The 12,102-nt window shown below is 31.9% G+C and overlaps 2 protein-coding genes across 6 annotated transcripts in view; one reads left to right on the forward strand and one right to left on the reverse strand.

The window, feature by feature from the left end:
• The window catches only part of LOC139485244 (armadillo repeat-containing protein 3-like), a 32,562-nt gene extending 25,843 nt beyond the window's left edge, over positions 1-6,719 (reverse strand). For all 5 annotated transcript variants that reach the window (XM_071269545.1, XM_071269542.1, XM_071269544.1 and 2 more), the window contains exons 1-6: positions 6,589-6,719; positions 3,536-3,585; positions 2,579-2,696; positions 1,543-1,668; positions 1,045-1,116; positions 150-325 (exon numbers count right to left, since the gene is read on the reverse strand). In XM_071269545.1, coding sequence (XP_071125646.1) covers positions 150-325; positions 1,045-1,116; positions 1,543-1,668; positions 2,579-2,696; positions 3,536-3,583 — 540 coding nt within the window. In that variant the 5' untranslated portion in view covers positions 3,584-3,585; positions 6,589-6,719. The remainder of the gene's footprint in view (positions 1-149; positions 326-1,044; positions 1,117-1,542; positions 1,669-2,578; positions 2,697-3,535; positions 3,586-6,588) is intronic.
• LOC139485241 (rho GTPase-activating protein 7-like) overlaps positions 6,718-12,102 on the forward strand; it is a 139,126-nt gene continuing 133,741 nt past the window's right edge. Inside the window, exon 1 of the mRNA XM_071269532.1 lies at positions 6,718-6,782. The gene's annotated coding sequence lies outside the window, so the exon portion shown is untranslated. The remainder of the gene's footprint in view (positions 6,783-12,102) is intronic.

The raw sequence follows: 12,102 nt of genomic DNA on the forward strand, positions 1-12,102 counted from the left end.
TACCTGTATATGGTGTTAACAAGTAATTATTTAAGTTTAAAGAAAAGAGTTTCCATTAAGATATTATGTTTAGTTGCCATTATCAATAAAGTATCAGGTGGTGGCACCATTTTGAACCAAAAACTCAGTTTAATACCACAAAAGCATACCAGAAGTAGTTGTGCCAAAGTTTCAATAGCATTTTTCTGTACATCAGGGTCGGATGAGCTCAGACATTTCACCAATGGTTCTATTCCGTTATTCTCAAATATCACTGCTTTACTGCTGAACTCTATGGCCATCTGTGATAAACCAAGGGCACAGAACTCATGTACAACAGTGTCCTCTGAAAAAAAATAATAATAATGAAACATGGTAAAAAACATATCTTAAATAATTTTTTTTTACAAAAATATGTTTACACGTCAACTCCAATACAAGTGTAAAGACAAAGCCCAATCAGTCAAATACATACAGGTCTTCAGCGTGTTACTTAAATTGTAAATTTTGTTATTCTAAAGCTAAATTATCAACAAGTAAGACTGAAAAGGATTTAAAAGCTTGTAAGAATCTTTGACTTGAAAGCACTAACATCTTAGTGAAAACTCAATCATCTGAATATGTTCCACATGCAGCTGTCTAAGTTTTTAAAATGAAAATAAACAAAATTGATAACAATGCAAGCTGGAATATGTCTGCAAACAAAGATATCATAAGTGAAACAAAAGATTGTACAAATGATGGATGTAAATGCAAATAGTGATAAACTTTCAAATGGCAGATTCTCAATTCAAGGCTTTATGGGGACAAGGAATTTCAAAATTCCAAGAATGTAAGAATTGATGTGTTGTTATAACATGTAAATTCTTAAACAATAAGCATGTAGACAATTAAGGCGTTGAAAGGTGGTGCATGACTATTTCACTTTTAAAAACAATCTTATTACAGAATTCAAACACCGGTACATAAAAACATATATCAATCTGTTTATTTTTGTAAGTCTGTGAAATAAGGTTGCACCAAAATATACAATATTAAAGATGACAGAACTAATATAATACAAACCTTCGGGTGCTAACAATGTTATCATAGCAGGTATGGCTTCTTCGTTCTTTCTCAACTTTTTCCTTACTTCAGCTGAAGTTTTACAAAAGCATTATAAGTGTTTTAATAAATGAGTAAAACGTTTCAGTTTTTAACCATATAACTAGAACTGTATATACCTGACTTTACATCTATACAAGAAATAAACAACTTTATATATTCCATTGTTGAATTTACAAAGTCTGTACATGAATGCTCAAGACACCAATATAGAATAGATGGATGAAAAATAAATCACTTTTGGACTGTGTTCAGGTTATTTCAGTGACTTACTATTTTAAGGTTTAATGTAATATTTGTTTTGTTCATCAAGAGTCTCGAATCAACTAGAGTTTTGATGTCACATTGCAACATGTAATGAATCCAGTAAAAAGTGTCTTTTTTTATTTATTGTCCATGTCAAATTCTTTTATGTACAATGGCTGAATTATTTTTAAATTTTTAAAACAATGTACTTACGATGTGCTGTCATAACACTGACAGCCATACAAGCATTCCTTCTAACAATTCTATCTTCACTTTGTAAGAGTGGAAGTAAAGCCTCTATTGCATTTAAATCAAGTAGCTGTTTCTTATTTTCATCACCTATAAAAAAAAGATTACAATTTTACTGCAAAATTTTAAAACTTTTCTTTTCAGTAACTTTACTGATAATATGTCATATAATTTTTAGTAGCTTTAAAGTCAGATAAGAAAATAATGTAAATAACAAAACAAAAAATTTATAAGGGTTCCGCGGAACCCAGTGTCTCCCTTACCTTTGCTGTAAATCGCAGGCTCAACAAAAACTAGAGGCTCTAAAGAGCCTGTGTCGCTCACCTTGGTCTATGTGAATATTAAACAAAGGAAGCAGATGGATTCATGACAAAATTGTGTTTTGGTGATTGTGATGTGTTTGTACATCTTACTTTACTAAACAGTCTTGCTGCTTACAATTATCTCTATCTATAATGAACTTGGCCCAGTAGTTTAATCACAGAGTGAATGTAATGTTCCCCCGCAGAAAAACTAAGTCCATTTATAAGTAAAATACGGAAAAAATGGAATTTTATTTTTACAAAATTAACTTCTAGATACTCTCCTACGATCATAAACAAGCTTCTGTCCATGTTTGGTAGAAATCCAGTATTATTAAGAATTAAAGTTATTAAAATTTCAAAAACTTTAACCACAGATTTGTGGACGCCGCCGCCGACGAAATGTAGGATCGCTTAGTCTTGCTTCTTTGACTAAAGTCGAAGGCTCGACAAAAACAAACAAATTCAATATATCTTTTTCAACATACTAATTTTCTATATCTGATCAGTGGTGGATCCAAAACTTTTCGTAAGGGGGGGGGGGGGGGGGGGGGGCTCCAGTCATGCTTCAGTGATTCCTTATATAATCAACCAAATTTTTCCCATGAAAAGGGAGGGGGAGGGGGGGCCTGGATTTGCCTATGCTGATGTAACACATATATATCTATAAAATATTAAGTGCTTTCATTTGAACTTACATTTATCAACATATTTATAAATAGCTTCACATGCTTTGGCCTGCACGTCTTCCTCTGGACTACTTAACATTAGGACCACAGTCCCAGCTTGTCTGCTCTCAACCAATAGAGGGTCAAACTAGAAAGTAAGAAATAATACAATTAATTTATGTTTTGTATTGACATAGCAAGAGGAAAGAACATTTATTTTGTGTGTCAAAAACATCCGCATTTTCTAAATTTCTACCCAATCTTTTGACTCATTCCAGAAATAAATTTGTAATGCTTTATTGAACAATTTTATTTGAAAATTGCCAATTGGCATTATCTTATCAACCCAGAAGCTGATGAACATACATGTACTTTTAATTGAAAATGTTTCAAATCTCATTTCACAGACACTTTATACGTCTGTGTCACCTCTTTAGATATACATGTATATACGCAGAAATTGAATGTGTAAAAAACAAAACAAAATATCTAATTTCTTTTGGTATTAACAAACTTTAATAATGACCAATAGTGCAGGTGGCAAAATGGGACTACTTTTAATTATTAATTTTGTCAAATTCAAGATAGGAGTTTTTTCTTAAACAAATATGCTTATGTACAGTACAGTACAGTACAATACAAAAAAATGTAGCCCTAATTGTTTGATACCTTGATTTCAAACTAATGATCCACTTTCATGACTTAAAAAGATTATTTATCTAAAAGAATGTACAAATGGTGAAACAAACACACCAAGTATATGTTTCATGTAAATTATCTTACAATGTTGTATTGTACAAACAAATTTAAAAAAAGTTGTATAAAATGTATAACATTACCCCTCAATCACCAAAAACATTCTTTTTTTTAATTTCATCTATACATGCATTTCTTTTATAAATTAGTTTCAGTACAACATGGTACAGTCAGTAAGGTATAACTGAATGAAATACATGGTTATCCTCATAATTTACATATTTATCTTACCACATCATCTGGAGGAGGTTTCTCGTCCTTCTTTACTTTCTTTCCCATGTCTGAAATAGAAAGATCCATAAGTTTGTTAATTGTTTAATATTTTTAACCATGACATAAAGCTAAAGACAATTTGTACAGGACAAATATATTGACAGCTTACTATAGTATAGATAAATTGACTGGCCCGTAATGATATCATAGTAGGTAATATACTAAAGTTCCAATAGTAGACATTACTTGACCATACATCTCCTTTAAAGTCTCAAACCATAAAAGATAGGTAAAAGTTACCCATTATACATTTTTTACTTTTAACTTAACTTTAACAAGGATGCTGTTTAAAAACTTTATTAAACCTCATAAACCAAGAAATATGTATCTGACATGTTACCTTCTATCTGAAGGCTAGCTAATGGCCAGTCTATGTACCCCAAAATTCATGTATATATATGGCTGTATAATACACATAAAGGAAAACACCAATTTTTAACACCTGATCAGGTGTTAAAAATTGGTGTTATCCTTTATGTGTATTGACCACACGACACCATCACCTGACTACTCTGAGAAAATATACATGTATACACAGACAAGCAGTAATGATTACATGTATCATAATAATTGTATGCTTGTTAGATTCCAACAATGGCTGTGAATGGTTGTCATATTCTCCAATATAGTCTCCATCAATTATTTTTCAATATTGTTAAGGGGCATTAATTTAATAATTAAAATTAGTTATTCATCTTCGAGATAATCAAAATTACTTCATGTTGCATGAATGGTCTCTTCATATGTAAATTGAATCAATTTTGAAAAAACAAGAACTATGACAAAACAAATGTATTCTTTTTTACAACTCCCCTTCCCTAATTCTTTCTGAACTTTTTATAACAAATAGTACTTATATTATATAGGTTCCCTTGACTCTGCTAGAAAACAAATTAAAGCTTAAACTTTAAAACTGGACTTGTAGAATTTTTTCTCTTACAAATAAAACATGAAGATACCATAAGAATGGTTGCAACAAAGTTTTTTCTTCTAAAACTAACAAATTATAAAAACATCCTTTCCACAGCTACAATTATCCTAATTAAAACTCTTTAAAACCTAGAAAATTACTAATACAATGCACCATGATCATCTAATTTCCTCAGCCAATGATACCTGTTCCTCGAGATGACAGATGAGATCTTGCAGTATCTCGTGATGATGTGAGAGCCCTTTCACGGGAGAGCAAATGAGATCTTGCTAGGTCCAAAGATCTTTTTGAATCAACCATTTTATTGTGTTCTAGTGTAAAGGCACATAATCATAAATCAATGTGTGAAGACATGTTTTACTTTATATGAAGACCACATTGATATCATAATCCGATAAACCATTAAAAAAAATCAAGAAATTAAACCATCTTTTTTTCATTAAATTATTTATTCAAATTGGAAATGCAAGGAAACGTGGTATAGCAGTTTCATGTATAAAAATATCAAGTCAAAAAGTAATGTAATTGTAATAAATGCTCTACTAATAAAAGGCAAATAAAAAATAAAATTACCTGTGATAAAAAAATTAAGGATAATTTTTTTCTGTTTTGAGACAATCTGTTAGGTACATGCATCTTTATTTATGTGATAATAATTATGCATGCATTGTATACATGCATATATGTCAGCAACTGACAGTTCTCTCAGATCTGTAGCTAGTGTCTTTTTGTTGTTGGGATGTACAAGTACCTGGCCATGTCCACTTATATTTGTATCCATCTGATGATTTAAGCCTTTTTCAACTGATTTTTATAGTTCATTCTTTTATTGTTGTTATACCACTGTCCCAGGTTAGGGGGAGGGTCTAAATTCCGCTAACATGCTTTTAAATGCTGCCACATTTTGTATGTATGTACCTGATCCAAGTCAGGACAGGAGCCTTAAATTCAGTGGTTGTCATTTGTTTATGTGTTTAAATACATATTTTGTCTTTTTGTCTTTTTTTTTTAACATTAATTAACCCATTAGTTTTCTACTTTAAATTATTTTACATTGTCATATAGGGGCCTTTTATAGCTGACTATGCACTATGGGCTTTGCTCATTGTTGAAGGCTGTACGGTGACCTATAGTTGTTAATTTCTGTATCATTTGGTCTCTTGTGAAGAGTTGTCTCATTGGCAATCATACCACATCTTCTTTTATATATATGCCAAACATGGCACATGATTAGTAATGAAAAAGTATTATTAGTTTACTTGATGTAATCAGGGATGTACATGAATGAATGTTTGAACTAATGGAGCATGTACTTTACTAACACAGCTAATGGGGGACGTTTACATATCAATTATTTTAGGGTCTGCTTAGCTTCATTTGTAATATAAAACACTCTTCATTTACTGCCCATTAGTTGCCTGTAAATACACCTTATCGCTATTCCCAGTTGACCCAAGAATCTGTCCTGCAGCTTTTGAACTATTGATGTCATACAACATTCAACAATCACTTTTCCATTGTTGTGTCAGATATTTTGTATTATGACGTCAAAATTTTATAGGAACCTGTGTGATTTCAATAATGGCAGACAAATAGCGATAAGGTGTATTAAGGGGTCTCTACTAGACTATAATCTTGCGCAGTATACATGAGGGGTATAGGAGGGGTCCTGATCACCAAATCCCGGAGTTAAAAACAATAAATTTAGGTCCCGAAATTTAAATCAAATAAATCCTCACATCCCGAGCTTAAAAACACCCGATCCCGGAGTCCTGATAAAGGTCCTATCCCCCCTCATACATGTAACAAGAACATGAGCGATGTACATAACTTGTTACATAAATAAAAAAAATTGTACCAATGCAAGTTGGGATTATGACATTTGTTTTCCATTCATTAGATGTGTGTGAGCTTCATTTCACAATTTGCTTAGAGAGTTTTCCGAACTGTTTTCGTTTATTATGCAGAATTTTCCTATCGGTATTTTTATCATGTTTTTATATTATACAATGTCATATTTGCATATCATAATTTTTTTCTAATTTGGTGTGTGTTATAATATTTTCATCAAACAACAAACCTGTTTTTATAAATTGCTGGGCAAGTGATACCACAATAAATAAATAAGTTTAGACTGATATTTATACCGCCATTGACCGAAGCTTGTGTTGTTACTAAGGACGTCCTATTTTGGTGTGTAGTTAATGACGTAGTACACAAAAGTACCTGATTGACAAATGGCGGGAAAATTCCACGAGGTTAGCGTAAATACAGGTAAATTGGGTAACAAAAGACAAATGTACAATACAATTTGATTAACGACACAAATGCCTCTCTAAATTAATATTTAAAGTTTTTTTTACAATAAAGATGAAATGAGGTTAAAGTACTAATTTTCTCAAAGATGATGAAGAGAAAAATGAGGCTTGTTTAGGGGGGGTATCAATATCCCATATCCCATTAAGTTTTTATCCCAATATCCCGTATCCCTATAATGTTTACCCCTAATATCCCAATAAATATTTTTTACAAATATCCCATATCCCTAAAACTATTTTGAAATATCCCAAAAAATCATTATAAGGGAGCTATAGATTTATATATGAAGACTATTGTAGTACCTATGAACAACTATTAATTAAATCAAAATTACCAAGCTTAGAAATTAGAAGAATTAGAATGATAGCAATAGAGGTATATAAAATTATTAATAAACAATGTCCATTATATCTACATGAACTTATTGAAATTAAAAAATGTAATTACTCTTTTAGAAATAACAACATAGCAGATGTTCCCAGGGTAAGGACAACTACCCATGGGCTACACTCATTTAGATATGCAGGAGCCAAACTCTGGAACGAACTGCCAAATAAAATGAGGGACGAAATGCCATTGGGTCAGTTCAAAGGTTTGGTTGGTAATTGGGAGGGCAGTTCGTGTCAGTGTTCCTCCTGCAGATCTCAATGAGCTGTAGATCAGTTTATTTATTGATCATGTATACTCTGGCTTTTAAATTATTTGGCATAAATTTTTTTTATTTGTGTTCTTAATGCTTGGATTACTTTTAGTGCTTTATAATTGCTATTGCATGAATGTTAGTTTATCTGCATTTTATGTTTGCTTATATGCTTTAATTGTGCTAATTAATTGTTGTGCTTGATAACATTATTTATTTTGCATGTTTTATGTGTTTTATGTATTGTGCTTGTCTTATATGTATGTCGGATAAAAGCTCTACAGAGCTTATGTTGTATTGTTATATGTATAACCGACTTTAAATAAATCTTTTATGCTTTATGCTTTATGCTACCATTTGATTTTTATGGGGGGGCTAGGATGAAAAATTTTGTCCTGCCTTTTTTTTTAGCTGTAATCTCTGTCCTGCCTTTTTATTTTTCACTCTGTTCGGTCCTGCCTTTTTTTTTTTAGTTTATCCTGACTTTTTTTACCTAAATTGTCGTCCTGACTTTTTTTTTTTGCAAGTGTCTCATCCTGCCTTTTTTTTTACTCAAAACTCCTGTCCTGCCTATTTTTTTCAAATTTCATCCTAGCCCCCCCATAAAAATCAAATGGTAGCTCCCTAAATTCATTCCCAAGCCCATTTTTTCCCTCATCATCACAACGTCAACAATTTTGACTGGGAAAACAAACTGTGTTAAAGGAAATTTACAGTGCATACTTCCAGTGTTAAGGTTCATCATAACCTTTTGGCTAAAATGGCCGTATTTACACCCCAAATTTTACTCTGAGTACAGACTAACCTATACACCTGCAACAGTTTTAAGGGATAGATTTTGCTATCCATTTTTTTTCGTTCCTGCAGAAGGTGCAAAAATTAACTAAGTAGTGAAAACGATTGAGAAGCTCCCCTCATATAATCAATGTTGTGAGTAGTATTGATTTAAATGGACAATAGATGGACAATAGACACCTGTAAACAATAGGTTATTTAACTGGTTTAAACTGCGTAACTGAGTGGACCGTATCAAATGAAACTCGGGTGTTTGTTTATTTTGCTATCTTCTGCAGACTGGAAAAAAATGAACATCAAAATCCAGGTAAGTTTTTAATTTTCTGAAACAGATTTCATATAACTTTTATATATCTAGTTCCTGCCATGCCTTAAAACTTTCCTGGATGTACCAGTTTGTCTGTACTCATAGTAATTTTGGAGGTGTAAACACGGCCATATTTTTCAATTCCTTATGATGAACCTTAAATAAGAATATATATGTCCAAAAGATGAAGTGTTCCATCGTAGAGCCTTGTATAACAATCTCTTTTTATGTGATCTTAAACAATAAATTTAGTGTAAGGGGTCTAATTTCAGACTTTTTTTTTAATTGTTCAAACTGTGATGCATATGACTGTAAAATTTCATTTTGATAGCATAATTCTTTCATTGATAAGAAACTTCATCCTACACGTTAACCTATGTTGGAAAGAACAGAAGGACTCAATCCTGTCTCTTGTCCGAGATTGCTCTGACATCCAACGGCTGTTTTGCCAGACAAACTGAGACTGTGGGACGTCAGAGCACGTCCATATCAAACAAAAAGTGGATATTTAGCATGCAAGTTCAATAACTCAAAATTTAACACAGGAAAGCTTTCTGCTAATGTACCTACATTACACTTTAACTGTTGCAATATTTTTACAGCAGGCAAAATTTTCACAGCCCTTGCTTTGCAAAGAAACAACACAACATTTGACTCTGTGATCTTGAAATTTATGAATTATAGATCCCAATATTTTTATTACTTTTTTTTAATTTCCTTCCTCACAACACCAGTAATAGAAAGAAAATATATTAATTTACATTGATTATTTAGTAATTATTCGTTATTAACATAGTTTATACGGCGAAATATCTACTTTTTGATATGGGACGTGCTCTGACGTCCCTCGGCCCCAGCTTGTCTGGCAAAACAGAGCAATCTGTGAAACGTGGAGACCTCTGAAGATCATTGCCATGTAAAAAAACAAGAGGTAAAACACTAGAAAATATCCTGTAATCATATAAAGCATTAAAACAAATAAAAACATTGACAACAATAAGGCTTAACTCATCAGATGGATACATCTAACAAAAATCTATGATTATTTCAAGAAAATTATCAATACATATGAGCATATAATATAAAAAAAAAATGTGGTATGATTGCCAATTGCCAAGAGACCATGTGACACATAAATTAACAACTATAGGTCACCGTACGACCTTCAACAATGAACAAAGCTCATACCACATAGTTAGCTATAAAAGGTCCTGAAATGACAAATGTAGAACAATTCAAACGAGAAAACTAACGGCCTAATTTATGAAAAAAAAATGAACAAAAAACAAATATGTAACGCAGCAACAAACGACAACCACTGAATTAAAGACTCCTGACTTTGGACAGGCACATACATACAGAATGTGGCGAGGTTAAACATGTTAGCGGAATCCCAACCCTCCCCTTAACCTGGGACAGTGGTGTAACAGTACAACATAAGAACGAACTATACAAATCAGTTGAAAAAGGCTTAACTCATCAGATGGATACAAATAGAAATACATCTAACAAAAACAGAGAGTGGACGTGACCGAGCAGTGTTCTCCCCAGGATTTTTGGATAGCACCAGGGTAACGCGTGACGAAATGAATTTTACAATATTTTGTGTCACGTTGCGTCGCTTATTTTTTTCTTGTTAGTTTTTGTCATTACCTTTTTGCCTTTGTTTTGTTAACTGTGGTACTGTGTTGTATGGACTTTGGGTCAGAAAATTATTGGTAGAAAAAGTAAATCAATAAACAGTTTGTATACTTTAATATCTTTGAAGAATAAATAAATGAAAGCACAATTAGTCTTTAAACTAAAGTCACTTCTTATATTTTGATCAAGCCATTTTGTCCTGATACTTGTAGTGACACTACACATTCCCCATGTTAGATTTCACCATTACAATTAACTTTGAACAAGATTAAATTTTGATACAGAACCTTCAGTAGATTAAAACTATTTTCCATAGTTTTAGACCTGATTCTTTTAAACAACATCAAATTATTTTTATAGTTAATACTTTGTTCAGACATGAACAGTACTTATATCAATATATCTATCCACTAGTTCATATTTAGCTGTAGCCCTGCTTTGGATTATATAGTAATTTTGGCAGTAGGCTTATCAGCCCATGCACAGTCATATAAAATAAAAATTGAAAAATCTACAAATTTGATATAATATGTCTGTGCATCAATAAAAGTATGATTCTCAAAAATAATTTTCAAAACATTTGTGTTGGTATGTTCTAAGAAAGTTTTTATCCTTAATGTAACATTCTAATATAATTTTGCATTCAATTTGTAATTTATTTTTATTTTTAATGAGAAATTATATTTGAGGAGCATTTATTTGTGATAAGCAAAATCAGGGGAAGTAACTCCACAATTAATTTCCAACAGGCAAATTATTTTGACTCAAGACTGGCATAATACAGTTCATTAACAAATGTCTGCTTGTCCCTCACAAGTCTGTTATTAAAATTAAATTATGATCTCTTAATTAATTAAAACACAAAAGAATCATGTACATCGATTAAATCCAATCATCAAGTTTAACCTCAAAAGGTAAATCGATCACGTGGTGTAAACAATCTACCTGTCAGATCTGGATTAAACTGGTTAGAACTGATCAGTTTTCATGTAAAAATTTTAAACCTCACGGAAAGTTGAACAAGTCGTCTCAAACTTTACCGATTTACGATTTTTTTACCAAAAACTTTAGCACCACGGAGAAAAATTATACATCGCGGCAAGAATGATACCACCGCGGTAGAAAATTATACATCGCGGGCCCGTGGTCCTTAAAGGGCCTAGGGAGAACACTGCCGAGTACTTGTACATCCCATAAAAAAAAGACACTCAGCACAGATCTGAGAGTGAGAGTACTCGCAGTTACTGACAGCTAGTTCAAAGCCAATTACAACTAATAAAAAGTAATGCATCTGAGATTAAATTATCAATCATTACACATCCAGCATCCAATGGCACGGTAAACAACATCTCCGTAAAAATGAGGATGTGCTATCCCGTTGAAAATAAGTTTTCTACAGGTAGAACCAAACTTCAAAACCAAATCTAGAATTTAGTAAAGATTTTAAGTGATTTGTGGTAACGAAATCCCTGACTTAATAATTTACCAGTAATACATATATTTTGTTCATTAAAATCCAAAACGTTACAACAGACACGGGCAAAGCGGAGGAGTTGTGATATACAAACACCGTAAGATAGTGCCAAAGGAACATCACCATCTAAAAAAGGAAAATTAACAATAAGGAACGAGGTATGGAAAGCAAAACAAATACTTTTAAAATTATCAGTACACATGAGCATGTAAATATCGAAAATAGATCAATACTTTTCGCTTGGGTTTTGATGACTTTTAAATAAAACGACCATAAACTCAATTAAAATCAACAAAGCACTAAAATGACCTTTAATATTCAACTTTTTTGGGCAATTTTATCAAGGACTATCAAGTGAGATGTAAATATTTCTGTACTTGACTTTCAAATTCCACATATTTTTTTTCATGTTAAAAGT

Source organism: Mytilus edulis, chromosome 8 (genome assembly GCF_963676685.1).
Source record: "Mytilus edulis chromosome 8, xbMytEdul2.2, whole genome shotgun sequence".
Lineage (NCBI taxonomy): Eukaryota > Metazoa > Mollusca > Bivalvia > Mytilida > Mytilidae > Mytilus > Mytilus edulis.